This window comes from Eretmochelys imbricata, chromosome 5 (genome assembly GCF_965152235.1).
Source record: "Eretmochelys imbricata isolate rEreImb1 chromosome 5, rEreImb1.hap1, whole genome shotgun sequence".
Lineage (NCBI taxonomy): Eukaryota > Metazoa > Chordata > Testudines > Cheloniidae > Eretmochelys > Eretmochelys imbricata.
Genome location: NC_135576.1, coordinates 110,447,441 through 110,468,104, shown reverse-complemented (window position 1 = coordinate 110,468,104; position 20,664 = coordinate 110,447,441). Strand labels below are relative to the sequence as shown.

Here is a 20,664-nt window from a genome sequence, read left to right as displayed (position 1 = left end):
TCAATGAGGAAGCCAGTGGAAGAAAGGTGAGAACAAAACTCTGACTTCCTGACTCCCAGTCCCTGAGCTCTATTCGATTGCACTGAATGCAGAGCTTTATAACTAATGCAATGACTCTTCTTTCAAAACATAATGGGACAAGAGACAGGATCTTTTGAGAAGATTTTTTAAAAGGATATAGAGAGGGAGATACAAGTTATTAGCAAGCAGTGTCATTTATAAAATTTGAACTATTTGAGATTTTCCCCTAAACTTCTCTTTGTTGTGATTAGTAGCTGGTATTGTAGGCCTGGTTTTGACATTCCCATTTCCAGGCCAGATCCTGTAAGCCCTTGCTCACGCACGTAGTATTTATATGAGCTGTGCTCCTGACATCAACAGGATTATTCATATAAATAAGTAAGGGAGTATGGATCAGATTCCTTGTAAGGCCCATGCATTGTGTATAATCTGATATAGATTTTTCAGCACAGATAGGCCTACATTTGCAATGAGGCATTGACATTTTGCAACACTGATGTCTCTGATTGGTTCCCAGGTAAAGCAGGGTTTGTGTGTGTTTAATAAATGGTACTATACAAATTAGCCTGAGAAGTGTTGCCAGAAGCTCTGATTTTAATCTTGATATTTTTAGTATGTAATAGTGATGTTTTAAAAGATCCGCACAACTTTTAAATCTTGTGTTAAATGATCTTCTGGACTCACCTGTGAAATATCTGAACAAAATAGCACATGCTTTTGGGACTACGTGTTGTGTCTGGTAATTACTGATTTATTTAATGTCATGAGTTACTAGCAGCTCACCAGGATCAACAGCAATAGCAGTATGAATGACAGGTCTTCCTGAAAATGAATTCAGAAACAGAGAGGAGAGAATTTACAACAGTTTCCAAAAGCAAAACATTCTGGCAAGTCTGTATGCACAATAGCACATTACAATCATCCTCTATGGGAAGCTAACATTTTCTATTAAAGCCTGCCATCTAGAGGCACACGAGGCATTATCATTTTGGATTACTAACGTACAAAGTCGTTATCCAAGATTAATAGACAAAAATAAAGAAATATATTTTCAGATGTTCATAGGGGCGCAGTCAAGTTAAAAAAACAATATCACCTTTAAAAATTATTATTATTTACTTAGCCTTGTTGGCAACATCACCTTAGAAGCATTACCCTGAAATCCACTTCCAAGTAAAAATGGTATTACACCAAATTTGTTTGCATAATTTTATGCTAAGTTTTATGTCAGATTCTATGCGAATGGTTTAGTCCATTTAATGTGTATAGATCGGAATAGTTCTTGAGCATGTGTATTAGCTTACTTAGGTCATAATGCTAACAGGCTGCTCTTGGAATGCTGTGTACTCCTTGCCAGTATAAAGCTTTTTCTGAACTAGGAAAATAAGCTTTGTGTGACAGTGAGTGTGAAAGATGCTTCCCACAAAGTAGTGTTGAAAATGGTTGCCCCACTGGTGTGGACAAGGTCAATGGATGCCCATTATAGCAAAGTATACTAGACGTCTAGCATGCTTTGCTGGGCTTAAAGTAAAGAGGCATGCACTTCCCCATCTCTTCTAAAAACAAAGGGAGAAACCATTTTCCCTTTCCCCAGTGGGGGGAACGTTTCAAAGCCACTGTGCTTTTTGGCTGGTAAGTCTAGGGCTGATTGGTCACAGGAGTTTGAAGTGGAGTGGGAGAAGGAGAGGAGCTGCTACAAGGTTAATTAAAAAAGAAATAGTATTCCATTTTTGTGAAAGAAGCAAAAAATTGTCTCATTCAAATTCTTCAATGAAATTTCTCTTTCATTTTTTGATGACAACATCTAAAATTAAACTAAATTAACATTTTTGATTCATATTGAAATGTTTTGATTTGATTAGCCTCTTCAATTTCTTTTCCTTTTTTATTTTTTCCATTGGAAAAGGGGATAAAAGTAAAAATAAATAAATACAAAGGGTGACAAAATGAAAGAAAAAACTCAAACCTTAAAAAAAAAAACCCTTAAATTTTTTTTCAATTTTTTTTGCTAAGGAAGTGGAACATTGTTGCTGAAATTATTGTTTTGGTCAATAAGCTATTTTTCATCAAAATACCTTGACAAAAAAATCTTTGAGCAGCTCTGCTAGGGAAGTGTATGGGGCTTAGTCTTTCCTACCAGTAGGTGGAGCAGCAGTAGCACCTGATGCTAGAGGAAGAGGTTTTCCAGCTGGGAGCCCCCTATGCCAAAAAGAATATCTGTCACCCTGTTGGTTCCCCTCCCACCCAACGGGAAAGACAGATAAATAATACATAAAATACACAGAGTTTGCATGAAATCTCTCCACTGAAATGTCTTAAAATCTTCCCAAGTGCAGGGAACTGCATCCGATGTTTCAAAGTGTGCCGGGGGAAAAACTATAGCCCCACCCATTTTATCTGTCTTGACATCAACAGAGATTCGCTATCCTGGCCCAGTCTATTTGGTGGCATTTATAGGAATGGTTTGGAAATGTTACACAACTGCACACACAGTGTTGACTGTGGACCTGAACTGCTTTCAGATACAATTCTTCTCTTGTCCCTCTTGTGAGTCAAGATACCATGACAGGTGCAGTATCAAGGGATAGAAACTCCAGATTCTTCTTGCTGCAGCCCAGCACCCAAAGATGATGTAGCATCTCATTGACACATAATATTGAGACTCATAATCAGAGCTGCCCTCCTATTTTGATCTGCTTTAACAACTGGTTCTTTCAATAAATCATAGAAACGTAGGACTGGGAGGGACCTCGATAGGTCATCTAGTCCAGATCCCTGCACTGAGGCAGAACTAAGTATTTGGTACAATGATAACAGTGGGACAACTTTTAAATACTACAGGAGAAAGACAACCACGGATAAAAGTGGCTGTTTTTCAGTGTAAAGACAACAAAAAGGAATTGTACCTGATACATGTTTACAGCTGCAGCGTATGGGATTGTGAGGTGTGAGGCTAAATATATACCTGGATAGTTAATTATGACTCTTAATTCCTATTCTAAAAGTCTGCAAGGTTTCTTATTTTTGACTCTAATCCTTTCAACTCACACTACATTTTCACTCTCCTTCCTGTAATTCCCCCAGTCATCGACACCTTCTCTTCTCTCCCAATCTCTGACCCACTTGCCTAGTCCTTCCATTCTACAGTTCCATTGCCAACACTACAAAAGCAAAGACCCTCCTTCCCCAACCACATCTATAACAGTCTCCCTGGAAAGTGCAAAAATCCCCTTCCATCAAAACCAAAATTCCTTGGAAAAAAAATTCTCTCCAAAACAAACATTCCCAATAGAACATGCAGGCCCAGCAAAATCCCTTCTACTATATCCACACCCCTGAATTTATATACCTGCTTTCCTGGCTTGGTACAAGCATTGAGAGACTTTCCTAGTCCTTTCCCCCCGTCCCCATCCACATGCAGTCATTATGCACACCACTTCCAGTGAGGGCCCCGCTGACCCCTGACCAGAGCTGGGGAAGAAGCTGTGGGACCAGAGGTCAGTGAGATGTATTCATAGCTAAGGGAGAGGAAGCACAGGGCTGATTGACACTTTCAGCAGTTGCCCCTGCCCTGTCCTCGCTAAGTGTGTTTTGTGCGCTGAGGGCTAACTGTTTTGGTACATGGTATGGTGCTCCAGTACCACAGAATCATAATCAGTAATACCTATGGATGCCCTATGCTGTTACCTTTTGGACTCCTGTGCCCCATCTTGATGCTGTTAGGGTTGGAAGCTGGTTTGTAAGATGAAGGACAGACCCAGGACCCAAAGGAAAATGATAAATCAAATAGAGAGGCATAACTTCACCTTTCCCTCAGAGTAAAATAAGTGATCTGAAGTCCTCCAAGGAGAAATGATCCCTTCTCAAAACGCTGTGTTGGATTTTCATGAAGGTGCTGCCAAGGTTCTCTCTTCATTTGAGTGGTTCTGTTCTGGAAATCCTTAGATACTAGGGTTATTTGTTGCCTGCTTTACAAACCTGGACTCTGGTGCAGCTGACTATTGCTTGTTTCCCTTCTGGATTCCAAGCTCTCTGCTCTGCCAGTCCTGCAGGTTTACTGGTGACATGTGAGTAGTTACTTAAATGGAAAACAATACCAAAAAGAAAACATGATGGCAAATTCTGAAACAAAAGAAGAAGAGGCTAAAGGGAAGGAGCGGAGCACACACTGGGCCATGTTCTGCAGGCCTTACTTGGGCAACTCTTCCAATTGAAGTCAATGGGAATTTTGACTGCAGAGATTTTAGCATTTGGACGATTCATTTTAATACTATTTACAAGAGCAATTGGAGAGAGAATCCCACCCACTAGGGTCCTGTAACAGTGATTTCAGGAGAGGGACATAATTTAGCTTGTAAATAATTTCAATGTCTCTAGAGACCAGAATGCCCAGGCACTACAGCAGCCAATGAAAAGCAGTTTCCAGAAGATATTGTGCCTTTAGCACAGTTATTTCCTACTCTCAGTATCATAAAAAACAGTCGTATCTCAAGGCCCACTTGTGCTCTAGGGGTTGCATATGAATCTCTCACTCCAACGTGGAAAAGGGACTCTGTTGCTTCCACAGCACCATCCCCATTAACCCCTGAGTCAGAACTCTCTGCTGATGTAAGGATTTATGAGAGTGGGGAGTGAGCACTGTGCTGTCTGGGGTATGAGCAGGCAGAATGGAGCTGTGAGGAGGGATAGGTGTATTTTCCTCCAACTAGCAAATACTGAAGATTAGGAAGGGCCATTAATAGAGCCAGGAGCCGTGCTGACTTTCCTCAGGAGCCTTCACCATGCTGCCTTAAAGATTACCTTAAATCTCTGCATGGATTGGCTGTGGCACTCAAGGGATCTTCAGAGGTGTTGCAAGGTTTCACATAGGAAGAGGTGGTGTGGGGATCAGACTAAGCATCATAGAGTTTCCTTACCACTATGAAGTTATTTCCATATAAGCCCATATATTTCCATATAAGTGATATCTAGCCCATAGATATCACTACACTGTTACTGTGGGCAAAGACAGACATTTTCATGGCAGCCATTATCTCTGATGAGAGAGAGAGTGTTTCTGAAAGAAAAAAATACATCCAACATTCAGTGGTTCCTCTGGTACTTCAGTTGTGGAAGTTCTACTCTTATATCAGCTCCTAGAATACTGGCTTTGCTGGAATGGTGAGGGTTCCTTTGGCTTGTCTGTATGGTCAGAAACTGCCTTCTTGGGCTGCTCCAGAGAATTTTGACGCACAAAGGATTTGACCGTTATATGCTGTCCAAGGTTTAAAGCCAGAGTTGGTGCCAGGCCACTGAGTGGGCAGGCAGCCCCATGGAGTCCATGGAACTGTAGTAGGGATATTGACTTGCACCTTAGCTGAATGCATTATGGTTCTGGAGGCTATGGCTTCTTAGGTCATTGCACCAGGACACTGTGGCTCTAGCACTAGAGGGACACTGAAGACCTTTTCAACAACTCCTTTCCAAGGTTTGACATGGCCATTGCTGGGAGTGCTGATGCTGAATTACTCCTTGGGCACTTGAATAGAGAAATGTTAGTGCAAAGACCCAGACCTTTGCGGACTAAACTTCAATCCTTGATCACAAGTTTTCCACTCCTCCTTTTCCAAAGGAGAAATGCAGGGTGTGTCTGTCTTGTTATTTGTTGGGAAATATTAGTCTTTGGAATTAGTCTGCTCATCCTCGCTCTCTGGCTGAATCTCAACAGTGACTACCACAGTCTTCCACATGGTTTCAACCATCTCTGTGGTAAATCATTTCTCTGCTTTTTTGGCTGAAGGTTACCATGAGCTGAAAACAGGAGGTTAGCTTCTTTGGGGAAGACCTGGGATCTCACATGAGGAGAACTTGGAGAGGTGAATGACTTTTTTCCTGTGGGTTCTGGCCTTTTGGCTTTTTTTAAAAAAAACTTTTTTGGGGAGAGTGGTTGGCCCCTTTTGAAGACTGGTCTCTTTTCTTAGCTGTTCTCCTTTTCAGGTCTTATCCCCTGGGTGAACTGTGTGTCCGTGTGTATTTCTCTCAAGTCCCTGAGCTTGATCTCATATGTAATTGAAGAGGAAGTGAAAGGTACATTCCTGAGAGAGCGTGAATACTGCTCTTGGGAAGAAGGAGAGTCAGAAAGGATGTCAGATTCCTTGATAAGTCACATTTCAGAACCCGGAAGAGTGCTCTGGAACTTTTCTCTTTTGAGGCGGATTGGGTCAAGGGAAGAATTCTTGATCAGAGAGAAGAGTCCATTCTGTTGAGTCCCAAGTGGTGAACAGAACTGACACACTTTCACAGAGGTGTCTCCTGAGGAATCTCTTCAGATATGGGGAATGCAGAGGCCCCAACAAGCTCTCCAGACTCTGAGACCTTTCCTTAAGCCGAGTGAGGGGCTGCAGTCTGGAAGCAGCTGTGCCACAGCTGGGACTGCAATGGATAAAGCAGGACAGTTGAACTCCCACTCTATTTACACTGCCAATAATTGGAAAATCAGGTGTCTGGGTAAAAGAGGTGTAGCCCAAGCCCCAGAACCCCATGGAAAAATCCAAACAGCCTCTGGTAGTTACAGAAAGTTCAAATGTCTTGTATTGAGGAGGCTCAGGGTTCAGTAATGTTGGCACACCCATGCATTTATCATTTTTGTGGGTATAGGGCAGCATCCCAGTTTTGAAAACAAGCTCGTATAGTCCATGAAACTACCCCTCAGAAGTCACCTAACCAATTAGTAGATATCCATGCAGTGACCTTTATTTAATTTATATAAACTATTTTGGTAATGAATGTAATCCTTGTAAAAAGTACCCAGAAGTCAGACCCGCACATTAAAGTCCTATTTATCCACTGTGGCAAATTGCCAGCACTACTCTGATGGGTCTCATGCTTACTCTTCTTGGGGGGGCGGGGTTCAGGGCACCATTTCTTGCCCCTGAACTGGGGTATTAACTGCCCCACTAATGTCCTAGTGGGTCCCAGCCCAGGGGCCCTAGGGATAGCAGTAAACCACTAGAACTAGCGGTTCCTTCCCTAGGCTACTTCCCTCTCCTGCCCTTCAGCTTGTGGGGCTTCCTGCCCTCTTTCTGCACAAGCCAGGTGTCCCTTTACCTAGGGTCTTGGTCTTCTTAGCCCACCGCAGCACTTCTGCAAGCTCTCCTCTGCTTCCCTCCAAACTGCTCTCTGCTCCAACACCAATCCACTTTGCTTCAACTCCTCCTCTTGTCTGATTGAAGCAGGGGTTTTTTATCATGTGACTGGCTTCAGGTGCTTTAATTAATTTATAGCAAACTTTCTTCCCTCTATAGGGAATAAGGCTCCCTTCTAACACTCTCCTGCTGCCCTCTGGCCATGCTGTATCACACCACAGACAGATGTAACACAGACAACTGCACTGCAAATTCTCTGCACCACCTCAACAATGTGCCTCAAGTAGTACTCCTCTAGAGAGGAGGGTAGTACAGTCTCCATGTCCATTCAGTCCTTGAGTCTGACAGCAAGGGTGTTGATTAGAGACTTGTGGTTTGGGGGTTTTGCAATATGAACGTCTGTCCCCTAAGAACTAGGCTAAAACCAACTCATTGAACATAGTTCAGCTACAGAGCTGCTCTCCTGACTCACCATGCAACACATGTGGGATACAGCAGCAGGAAGAGCTGTGATCAGAACTTAGGCAATAGTTTTGTGTGTGTGTGTGTGTGTTTACAGTATATGAGCAACATTCTACACACAGAACACTTCAGAGGCTTCTCATTAAAAAAACACTGGAAATCATTTTTATTTTGGTGAACTATTTCTTAAATACAATTAAATACACTGGACTCTCAACACACTCCTAATTAGAAAACAAAACTACAGCTCGCCTAATGGTCTCTGAGGCTACTGCATACTTTTCCATTTTATTATTTCATGTTCTTAACATAAAACAAACCCATTCAAGGACTGCATACCATTTCATACAGAGTACATAACAAAGGCTGGGATTTGCAAAGGACTCAGAAGGAGCAAGATGTCCAAATCCCATTGTAATTCAATGGATTTGGACACAAAACTCCATCTCAGCTAAAGTGTTTTGAATGATACATCCCCCAGTGTCTTGGCCATTTTATGCATACACAGTGCTCTCACTGATTTGTACAGTTCTTATGGTTTACTGTTCACATCCGTGACATCTCATCTCCTCAAGGCTTGCACTGGCTTTCTTTACTAATGTACCTGAAGGAAAATCATTTTTAAGTTTGCATTGATTTGTGGCAATTTTAGTGTTCAACAATCAAATCTACACTTTTCCTCTTCAAATGGGAATGTAATTAATTCCACTTGTTCAACAATTAATTAGTTCACAGAGTCTTCTTCCTTCTATATTGAACTTGACTACTGATAATTTTCTATATGAAAGGGAAAGATGTGAGGAGCACAAAACATTTCCCAGTCACTCTGTATAAAACCCTTTCCAAACGTAGTTCGCAGCAGTATCATATGGTTTGCTTCATAAGAGAACTATACTCTTCTACCAGTTTCTTCTTCTCATTTAGTTTTTCCAGTACTGCATCCATTAAATATGAAGCGAAAGGAAACTGAAAAAGAAACATAAGAAAAATGGTTACTGAACTCCATATTTCCTTCAGCTGAAAAATATATGCTAAATATCCTTAAACCATTACATTTCACTTATTTCTGACAACTAGCACCCACTTGCACACATCTGATCTTTTAAAACTAATCTGCCTGGTTAGTGTGTGTAACTTTGTTCTTTTATCATAAAAATGATAAAAGAGCAGAGTAAAATGAAAAAAGATAAACGCCTTATTGAACAATTCATGGTTTACTGACCATGTTAATGATGTAATCTACAATACTAGCAGCTCTGTCATTTATCTTCAATCAGCTGATCAATATGAGGTTACAGTCATCTCTAGGGCACATATAAATAGAAGGAGTACTATCTGTTCGCTATGCTCAAGAGAGTGAGACAGAACCATCAATACAGCTCCCTGTGCTGCTGCTAAATGTCTTAAGAGTAGTATAGTGAAACTTTTGTGAATAAATGCAGAAAAAAAATCTCCATTGATCAGGGTGTTGCAGAGAAGTCTGTTACTCTAAACATAATGGGAATTTTACAAAAAGCTGAGTTTACATATTTTACAGAAAAGTTAGATTCACTCTGGTATCTACTTTCAAACCCAGCTTTTTAAAGGAAAACAACTGGTGTATTGTCCTCTATTATGTCTTTAAGACTTAACGTATACTAGATATTGTTGCATGTAGTTTGGACGTTTTCAGTGTATATCATACTGTACAAAATGGTGTAGATTCAGCCCTGGATAGATTCTGCTGCCAGCGTAATCCAGGCGTTTGAGTGCAGGGGGGTGGAAAGTCCATCAGGAGGTGGCACAAGGTAACATCAACTCCACTCAGTTACCCATTGCCCCAAAAAGTGAGCAGTACAGGTGGGGTGGGAGGCTCAGACATTGTACTGTTTCAGTACACCTTCTGGAAAGCCTCTGCTAGCAGAAGATGTCCCAGGAACAACTTAAAGCTGCCCCTCCTGAAAGAAGCCTTGGGTTAAAGCACTTTAATTGGTGTCCTTTCACAGGGAGGTGAATCCTAATGGAAGAACAGCATTTGCAGCCAGTACCAGAAGAGGGCAAGATAATTTCCCCCAATCATGCAATCAGGGGTGAATCAAGCCAAATAATCACACCAATGGATATAAATGTAAAATGGGTTTACGTTTTAGTTGTTGAGTGGAGAAATCAGTTCTCTCTGGTGTTTAGGACTCAACTCAAGATAACCATCCCAGGGTTTTCACAATTCCAGACTCCCTGCCTATTGTTTGCAAGTACATTACCTCTGTTCTGAATTTCTTTTTTCATTTCTATATCCTCCTCTCTTCCCATCATGTCTGCTGGGCTTTAAAGACTAATCTGGGTTGATATTATTTATGTCAGATATAGTTATTGCACATTTCCCGACGGAAAAGGCACAAACTACAAAAGAGGCCAAAAGCGAGAGTAAGAACATTGTTGAACAACCTGAACAATGGTAGGGCTATTTTTATTTACATTTTTTATAATTAAACTGTTACAAGAAATGATCTGTATAAAACAATCGAGGGTGAAATCTTGACCTTACCCATGGAGGCTGTGCATGAACCGGGGAGTGGAGTGGAGTGGTGAGGCCAAGTACTACGTCATGCTCAACAGTCACTGCATTTACAGGGCAGGCTGCCATGGCGTGCTGTGTATTCCTCCTCTTGAGTGAGAACGGTTTATGCACAGAGCTAGCACTAGCTGGCTGGACATGACCTCCAGTGCTCAGCCCCTAGGTCTGTGGTGTGGGATTGCTGAGCTAGTCAAGCACACCTGCTAGCGCTCTTTTGAGAGCTTCAGGAACTACTGCACTGCTGTGTGAGGATCAAACCATTGATCACAGCATGGTAGCACAGCATTGATCACAGTATTGGTATTACAATGGCATAATCTCAGCTCAAATCCTTTGGAGATGCTGTAAACTGCGGGCCTGTCTCCCCAGCCCAGGAAGGACTCATGTCATGTCATGTCCAGAGTACTTCAGGCCCTTTTTCCAGGGCACCGTTTTATTTTTCAGGCACAAAACTTAGGCAAAACATCTCAACCAAGCAGTTCCTCCACCAGGGGCTACAGCTCCCAGAGGCTTCCCCACTTCTCCTTCCCAAAACTGAACAGAAAACAACCCTTCCCTTCAATCTCCCTGCTTCAGGAACCCATCACCCTCCTGCAACTCCATCCCAACTGAGCTTTCTCTCAGCCCATTATAGGGATCACTTGACCCCTTCCCAGCAGGGTCTGATAATCAAACAGTGCTGGCTGGCCCCAGGCACTTAAAGAGGCAGGCCATCCTGTTAGAGTTACCTTCTACTCTGCTGGAAAATTATTGACCATAGCATGGTGCCCACTCTGTAACTGCTCTTCGTTGTCGACATATATTTCTCCAAGAGCAGTCTATCATGACTTCAAACTCTCGCATAAGTTCTTCTTCCCCTAGCTTGACCACATTCATTTTTGATTCATTTTATATTTTTTCCTAATGAACTGCTTTAAATGAATGTATTATCTCACTGCTTTTTCAGGTTCCTATCATTCTATAATGTAGTTGCTGTTCACTATTTTTGCAGCTGTAGTCATAAAGTGATCTTTAAAGAAGTCTTTCTAACTAAATTATTCACTTAAATCAAGAGCAGCAGAAGATTGAATATTGTGGCATTCTCTTACATTTGTCAGTTTGGGAGAAGTATTTTTGTTTTTATCTGATTCTCTTTATGGACACACACCCTGCACTGGATCTCTGCAGTCTTCAACTTCAATAGAAGCCTGTCAGATTTATTTTTATAGATGGCTTTGTAAATACACTGAGATATTTGCATTCCTGTTCAGGATTTCAGAACAGTTGATGAAAATCCAATCAAAAGAATCCATCCCAGATTTTAAACCTGCCCATAGCCTGGGGCAGGGCTGTGCGAATTTAGTTAGCACCATGTCTATACCTAAGCTGTGCAGACGTGTTCAGTACAGCTGACGGTTATGTATTTTAGTACTGAATGTGGTTTCATTCAAGTGGCTCCCAATAATCTGGGCCACAACCAGTTTTCTGAAAGGTAACTGGTAATAATAATACTAGATACCATCAACTGTAATTTATAATAGCACTGAAGGGAAGTAAAATTTAATAGAGTAGTATAAATTCAGACAATCGGAGAGAGCAACAGCAGCCTAGCTTTACATGTTTTAAGACTTACCATATTGCCTAAGTTTTCAACTTTTCACTCTTTTAATAGGAACACCTATAAAGATGAAGTGGGAACATTTTGTGCAGATGTTAACAAGATAGCTAGTCACCTTGGGGACATAGTGCACTGGGAGGGAGCATGGTCTAATAGTTAAAGCAGAAACCTAAGAGTCAAGGAATGCTAGGTTCTATTCTCAGCTCCCTGACAGATTCACTATGACCTTGGGCAAGCTAATCCCTGTCTTTCAGATTCCCTGTCTGTAATAATGGGGATAATAATATTTATCTGCCCCACTGGGTGTTAGGAAGCTTTAGAAATTTGTGTTTTGCAAGTGCTTTGAGATCCTTAGATGGAAAAAGGTATAAATGCAAGGTGGTGTTGTTATTATTATTATTCTAATGAAGAGAGACATCCCAGTTCACAGTGTGTCAACTACCGAAAACATCTACCCCACAGACTGTGTTATTCTGCTTGACAGTGATTTACAAATTAATACAAAAATTAAGTTGTTTAATTCTTTGCTAATATCTTTGGAGTGCACACAACAGTGATTACAAATACATTTAATCTGCCCATAGTGGCGAGTATTTCAGTAAAAGCTTTTATTTATTTATTTTTCACTTCTGAGCAGCTTCATCTTGAAGTAGGTAAACTGTAAATTCAACGGAAATGAAACTTGAGAGGAGCAGGCTGAAATTGCATCTGAAGCTAATTTCAGCAGAGGCTAAACTTGAGTGTTTTTTTTCATTTCAACATAAATGAATTAGTTGTAAAAACTCAGTCAGGTAGTAATCTGAAAATTCATCACTCTATTACTGTTCCTTGGCTATACTGATTTGCGAAGACTCACAAGACTAATAAATTCCCATCTGTATATCTGTTGTCCACTATTGGCACAGGTTGGAACATTTGCTGATGAATCCAACTGCTCCCTTTATTCAGCCCACTTCATGCAATGCAGTGCATTGTTGTTACTGCTCATCCAACAAAATCATGCATTTATAGTATCACCAACCTAGAGAACAGAGTTCCTATTATATTACTGCAAGGACAATGCAAACATAGACGTTAGGCTTGATGGCCCAGCAAGGATGTTAAAAGTTATATAACACAAAGTACTGGTTCTAGATGCAGACCATCATGTCTGTTATAGAGACTTAGCTTTTTTAAGGACAGGATTCTTGAAGCTGTAGTCTCTGTGTTAAAACAGGAAGGTGGATGGTGACAGTGGTAGCATGGGGTGGGGGAGTTTCGTATGATTGATCACATGACTATGTTGGCAGCAAGGCCTGCTGGGGTAGAGAGAGAAAATAAAAGACAGGCTCTGTTGCTAGAAAGATAGCATGGGAAGGCAGGCAGTTGACCCCACTGGGAAATCTGAAGGGGGCCATCTATGGCTGTTGGGCTACATTGTCAGATGAGAACTGAGTGGGTCTGTGGTCAGAAGCCCATGAGAGAGCCAAGGACTATCTGCATGCCCTGCTGAGTGGGTTGTGGAGAAGGGTGGCTGGACAGTTGCAAGTCCTGATACAAAGGGGAAGGATTATCCATAGACCCTATTGAGAGATCTGTGGAAAGCTGGGGACAAAGTGTGGACAGGGAGTTTTCCAGTGTGTTACAACCATTGGAATACAATTTGTACATTAATAAAGAAGCCCCAAGGAGGGTACATTTTATTATGGAGCTCTTGTTGCATTGGGCATGATTACCCCAGAGGCACACAAGGAGGAAGGGGAACTGAGGCACAACTGTGTACCTGACAAAGGACCAGTTAAGCCAACCTTGTAACAGGCTCCAAGGCGTGAAAGATTTTGGCAGACTACTTGTACCTTGTTAAAAATCTCTCTTGGGGGTTTGAAGGTAGGGTTGCAGGTGTCTGGTTTTTGACCGGAACACCCAGTCGAAAAGGGACCCTAGAGGCTCCGGTCAGCAGTGCTGAGCGGGCCGTTAAAAGTCTGGTCAGTGGTGCAGTGGGGCTAAGGCAGGTGCCCTACCTGCTATGGCTCCGTGCAGCTCCCGGAAGCAGTGGCATGTCTCCCCTCCAGCTCCTACACATAGGGGCAGCCAGGGGGCTCCGCATGCTACACCTGCTCCAAGCGCCGGCTCTGCAGCTCCCATTGGCCAGGAACCGCAGCCAAATGGGAGCTGCGGGGGCAGCACCTGCGGATGGGGCAGTACACAGAGCCGCCTGGCTGCAGCTCCGTGTAGGAGCTGGAGGGGAGATATTCCACTGCTTCAGGAGCTGCTTGAGGTAAGCACTACCCAGAATCTGCACCCCTGACCTCCTCTTGTGCCCCAACCCCCTCATTCCCAGCCCCTCCCACCCAATGTCCCAACTCCCTGATCCCGCTCCTGTCCTCCGAACCCCTCAGTCCCAGCCTGGAGCACCCTCCTGCACCCCAAACCCCTCATCCCCATCCCCATCCCAGAGCCCTCACCTCCCCTGCACCTGAATGTCCCGCCCCAGCCCAGAGCCCTCCTGCACTCTGAACCCCTCAGCCCCAGCCCAGAGCCCCCTCCTGCACCCCGCACTCCTCATTTCTGGCCCCACCCTGGAGCCCACACCCCCAGCTGGAGCCCTCACCCCTTCCTATATCCCAAACCCCTGACTCAGCCCAGAGCCCCATCCCATACTCCGAACTGCTCGGCCCCATCCCCCATCCTGGAGCCCCCTCCTGCAGCCCAAACCCCTCATCCCTGGCCCCACCCCATAGCCCATACTCCCAGCTGGAGCTGTCACCCCCTCCCGCACCCCAACACCCTGAGCCAGCCCAGTGAAAATGAATGAGTGAGTGAGGGTGGGGAGAGCAAGCGATGGAGGAAGGGGGGTGGAGTGAGCGGGGAATGGGGCAGGGGAGGGGCCTTAGAGGAGGGGCGGGGTGGGACAAGGGTGTTCAGTTTTGTGTGAGAAGAAAGTTGGCAACTCTATTTGAAGGACTGATTTGGAACAAGGCCAGTGTGCTTTCCTCATATACAAAATTATTAATTGATTGTCCAGAGGTAATATTACTACTGTCCATCAAGATGAATGAAATTTTTGTGTGGTACAGGAAAACTTAACTAACTGAAATGAAGGCCAGATATTAATCTGGATAAATGAGGTTTTCAAAACCTGTTTTTTTAAAAATGGACATGAGAGACAAATCTAGTGCCCTGTGCCTGGCTCAGGTAGCTAGCATAGGCACTAGGGACATGAGGAAAGAAGTGGGTAAAGAATCTTTCTTCCATCCCCCACTGGAGCTGTAGACATGCCTAATGGCTAGAATGGCCTACACTGGTTGTTATGTGCCCTACTCCCCATTAGGAAAGGACTGGAAGTTGTGTGCCCTGGTGGATTCCCCAGCTCTGCCTTTCTCATGACCCACTAGCTATGCATAGCCTCTCAGAAGTCTCCAGGCAGGGGCGTGTACCTCCTATTATGAACATACACATACAGCACCCCCTTGTGTCATAGAAACCCATTAACTTTCACCCCATTCTGTTTTACGTACAAGGGGTGGGGTTTTTAGGGTGTTTGTTTTTAATTTTTCAGTGATGAGGTTCCAGGCACTGCGAGTTGATGCATGAATATAAAGATCATCAAAAAGACCTCATTCGCCAGTCAAAATGTAGCTTTAGACAATGTGTGCTTATAAATATCACAGCAGAATTCCCAACTCAGTTATTTCCTTAGATAATACCATTTTTATTTGAATAATATTTTGAAAAGGAAATTTCTCCATTTAGTTTGTACGGGGCAGTTCTTCACATGTGTTCGTACAATGGCTAGTACAGTGAGGCCTCGATTCTGACTGGGGCCTCTGGGCACCACTATAATGTACATATTAATCATAGCAACAGTAATACTTTCCTAAAGCCAGCATAAATACAAACCTTTTCAGGTCATAACCGTACAGAAAATAGGAGTGTAGATGAAGTGTAAAACAGAGGTGTGCTATAGTCGTTTATGATTACACTCTAGGGGAATCTATAAAATGACATTAAAAGCAACTAGTGCTTCCCCCAGTCTCCCCCAAAATTTCTAATGCAGCAGTAAAACAGCATATGTCAGTAATAAAAATAAAATGTCTATGACATTTTAAATGTTATCGTACTGTCACAGTGGAATAAAATTAGCTTGAAAAATGATCTAGAGGGATATGATGCAGTTCATTATGTATAACAGCAACAGCAGCAGTTTCCCAGTGTTCATAAAGGTTTCTCCATTAAATTTACCTCCAGTCAATAATTAGGAGTCCACAAATAAACCTAGGCAATTAAATCAATACTGCTGGGCAATTATGTTCCAGAGTCCTGGCTCAATGGCACAAAAAGACACTATATCAAACTGCAGTGATCTGATGCAATTTTCTGCAGGACATTTTCTCACAATAAGTGCAGAAAGTAAGCCTGAGATGCCATATCATAGGTGTGTATGTGTACACAGAATATAAATGTATCTCACTTGTGCAAAGTCTACATTTTATTCTGATTAGAGTCTTGACAAAAAGTTCCCATTTTTTCCACTTTTAAATTGAGCATTTCAGGTCAGAATTTTTAGAAACATGTATTAAAAGGAAACACAGTATCCACCAATGCACAAGACCTGACTTGAAAATTGTAAAGGGTATATCCTTCTCCATGGGCTACTCTCAGGTAGGATTTCCATTCATAGTTTTCTTCACATCCATCTGTAGGAGGCATGATTTAATCCCCCACACAGAAGAAGAAGCAGATCTTGACTCCAAAACCAGTCCATCCCCTGGTATCCTCCAGGCTCTTGCCAAAACTTTTTCTATGACAGTTGGGCTACCAGGTGTCTCCCATGTCCCTACAATCCCTGCCAGGGAAAGGGAGCAGGGATGCCTCACAGCACAGAGGGGAGATGCAGGTAAGTTCATGATGATCAAATCACCATTAACTTACTCACTAAATTCCCAGGAGTTAGAGACGAGGAAAGTGATCCTGCTGAAAGCAAGCAGCCCTTCCTCCTTCCCTAGCTGAAGTTCCCAGTGCCCTTGGAGCCTAAACAGAAAGAGGTACTTTGTCACAAAAAAACCACAATCCTCATCCTTGATGCACTAGGTTTTCATACTGTCTGCTTGTGGTGGCGGAGAGGATGATATGGCCCTAAATCTTTTAGTTAGTTTACTTTTATGATCTGCCAGGTGCGAAGGAAAAAATTACATCTGAATTAAGAAAGAATATAGAGCATGATTCTTATTCTGCAGGTTTCTAAACTATCCCCAGTATGAACTGAGCACATCATTTATTCCTACGACTTACTAAAGTTTAGGTTTAACATTTCTCAAATCTGAAGGAAATGTAGGGACTACATTTGTGTTTCTGTTTTGCATATAGCACTAAAACTGTTTAAATGAAGCTGCACTGCTTGTGGCCAGGCCAATGCAATTCAATGTGTATTTCATTCTCCTCGGCGGCAGCAATTAAGCAGCCTTAGTGGTAGTATCTTCTGATAATGAATGAAGAAAAAATCACCATTTTAATAGCTGATTATGGGATTTAATCTTGACACTGAAATATTTTTTTATTTTCTTTAATTATTATTTGCTATTTAGAAATGACTAGCCTCTGAAATGGCTCTCAAAATATTTTTAATTATCTACTTTCTTATTAGAAATGAAGTATACAGCTTAGGCACTCACCCTACTGCATATACGTTTAAATTTATAAATCAAATGTCATTTTATTTCAGATATTAGATACATGTAATCACGATTCAGAAAGTAACTAAAATATAATGAAAAAGTTTCAAGATCCAGTGGATGTTGTCAGTGATGTCCAAACAACAACTGACTACGACTAGAAAAGCAGGGCTCTCACCTGCCAATAAACTGCCCTTGATCACTTACAAGAGGGGGAGCATCCCAGCAGACTGTGTGTGTATTAAAAAAAAAGACTTGAAAGAGAAGAAAAAGTATCACACAGGTCACAGCGGCAGTCTCAGAGGACCCCTCAGGGATTTCAACTAGTCTCAGCCTTGTCATCCTCTATGCAGCCTTCTACTCTGCACAGAAAATGTCGATAGGAAAATGTTTGAGGGGCCTCTGGTGGAAATTTTTTCATTCTTTCTGCATTGACAGGATGCCAAATCAATATTTACTTCCCACTAACAAGCTGCTCGAGGTCTCAGTAGAAAATATTGTAGAGAATGCGGGAAGACACGGTAATAAACAGCTGTCTGGCTGTGAGGAAAACATGAATTGACTGGAAACAGGTCCATAGTAAAAGGTCACTGAAACCCATGAACTCCTCAGGTGTCCATATCAACTACTGACTTTAAAGGCACATAATAAAAAATCTCTTTTTCCTAAGAGGTATGAAAGAATGGATCCTTTTCACTCTACCAAGCATACAGACTGACTCAATAATTTAATTAATACATTTGTGAAGATCTGTGCTGGTTTTCCCCAGATTATTTACATCCGTTAAGTTAGCTAGCACAAATATGGTGTTAACTTCTTCTCTGTCTCATGTAACACCTCACAGTTAAAGAGAAGTAGAAAAGAAACATCAGAAAATAATAACATTGTACTGCATGAATTACTACTATTAAAGATATATAATTAGTTAGATTAGAAAGTTTTAATTCATTAAGTGGATAAATAAATGTAGTACCTGTCCTTCAAGAAGTTTCTGTATGTAACACAGCCATTCCTTATCTTTTTCAACTTCCATTTTAGCCCTTTCTATTTCCTAAAAATAGAATAAATATGAATTACATAGGATTTTCTTACTATTATAGTCGCAGAATATACTGAATAGTTACAGACAACCATAACTGCATTTTTGCACACCAGTTGAGTAACTGTATGTGTAAATGGGGACAATACTTTGAAAACTGGCTGTCTAAATAGGATCCTCAAAATCTTTGAGGGCTTCCATTGCATTTACACAACCTATATTTGCAATTGCAACTGGATAACTGCATGCCCAGTTCTTCTTTGAAATACACTTGTATGTGTGTGAATGAATACATGTGCAAATTTTATAAGTGCAATTGAGGAAGTCACTTTGGAAGTTTGGGATCTGTGCATAGGTTAATAAAATAAAACATGCATGGTATGTATATGAACAGTGCAAGTATATCAATTGTACATTTACATTTCCTTTGTGTGTGTATTAGACACAAACACTTACAATACACATTGTATCAAAACAATAGGACCTTATTCTGATCTCAGTTACACTGAGGTAAAATAAGGAGCAACTCCATTGAAATCAATAAACCTGCAGAGGTGTAGAATTGGTGTTAAGTGAGATAGAAATCAGACTAGAATGTATTTGTGTGTATGCAGTCTCTCTCTCTCTCTCTCTCACACACACACACACACTCTGTAATTGCTTTAAAAGTATGGAACTAGTCATAATCTGTTGTGACAATATGAAAGTATTATCACTACTAGTCAACATTTTCCAAGTAACAGCACACACACTTTTTATATTTGTATGTACACACAGTCAGTCTACATCTTTTTTACTCACTAGCTAGCTTTATTTCAGCTTGAGCAACTAAGAAAACATAATATTTATCACAGAGCATTTTGATGGGGTCAAATCAAATATTCTGCCATATAACTGTAGGATAGGCTCAAGAAAGAAAAGCAACAGGCTCCCTATTAGAAAACACCCGTTTAGTAGAAATTACGAAAATTAGAGACAGGTTTCAGAGTAGCAGCCGTGTTAGTCTGTATTCGCAAAAAGAAAAGGAGTACTTGTGGCACCTTAGAGACTAAGCAATTTATTTGAGCATAAGCTTTCGTGAGCTACAGCTCACTTCATCGGATGCCGATGAAGTGAGCTGTAGCTCATGAAAGCTTATGCTCAAATAAATTGGTTAGTCTCTGGATGCCGATGAAGTGAGCTGTAGCTCACGAAAGCTTATGCTCAAATAAATTGGTTAGTCTCTAAGGTGCCACAAGTACTCCTTTTCTTTTTGCAAAATTAGAGAAAACATGCACAAATAAACTGATTTTGGTATGACAGAATAGATTACAAATTGCTTCATTAATACTGAAGTCCACCTTCAAAATGAATGTTATGTGTGAGATTATCAAATTTCCTCATGAAAAATGGAAATTACTAAGGATTTTGAAATGATTAAAATCTCCGCATCCCCATGTTCACATCAGGAAATTTATTTTTAATTTACGCATTTACAACGGTCTCCACTATAACTTTGCCCCTTCTATATGGTCCTTTATTCAACTGTGACATTTTGTCTAAATCTTAGCTTGTGAGCTCTCTGCAGAAGGCACTGTCTTTAGGTTATCTCTTTGTACAGTGTCTAATACAGTAAGGCTTTGATCCATGGGTGGGAGTGCATGGGTGCTACTGCAGTAGTTATAATAATAAATTTTTAAAACGTTGGGCCACATCCTCAGTTGATGAAAACTGTGGGAGCTCCATTGATTTACATGGAACTGCACCAATTAACACCAGCTAAGGATATGCCCTTTACCCTAAAATAGTCCTTAAGATACCTTACCTCTTCATCTTCTGTATCCAGCATCTCCGCTAGATCAGTCTTTGAAATATTAAGGATAGATGCTGCCAAGGACTGGGCTCGGTGGACAGACTCTTTGGAAGGATACCTGTTCCATTCTTTCTCTTCTCGTAATTTTTTAGCATGTCTGATTCGCATTCTCATCTCCTGTACATTATGCTGTAACTCTCTGGTTAAGGCCTAGAACATATGAGAGAGAGAAATACACTACTGACGTTTTGGGCAAGCGCAACTGTGGTGAAAGATAAGCTTTAGGTTGTAAGCTCCTGGGGTCAGGAATTCCTTGTCATTTTTGGTCACTGTTTAAATAGTAAAGTCTGAAACAAAAATGAAGAAGTAGATGCAATATGGAAAACAAACGAAATTTTGCCTAATCTGGTCATTCCGTTTCATT

The 20,664-nt window shown here is 41.5% G+C and overlaps 1 protein-coding gene across 1 annotated transcript in view; it reads right to left on the bottom strand.

Annotated features, from left to right (window-relative positions):
- Positions 1–7,766: 7,766 nt before the first annotated feature.
- CNTLN (centlein) overlaps positions 7,767–20,664 on the bottom strand; it is a 282,411-nt gene continuing 269,513 nt past the window's right edge. Inside the window, exons 24-26 of the mRNA XM_077817689.1 lie at positions 20,253–20,450; positions 18,383–18,460; positions 7,767–8,573 (exon numbers count right to left, since the gene is read on the bottom strand). Coding sequence (XP_077673815.1) covers positions 8,472–8,573; positions 18,383–18,460; positions 20,253–20,450 — 378 coding nt within the window. The 3' untranslated portion in view covers positions 7,767–8,471. The remainder of the gene's footprint in view (positions 8,574–18,382; positions 18,461–20,252; positions 20,451–20,664) is intronic.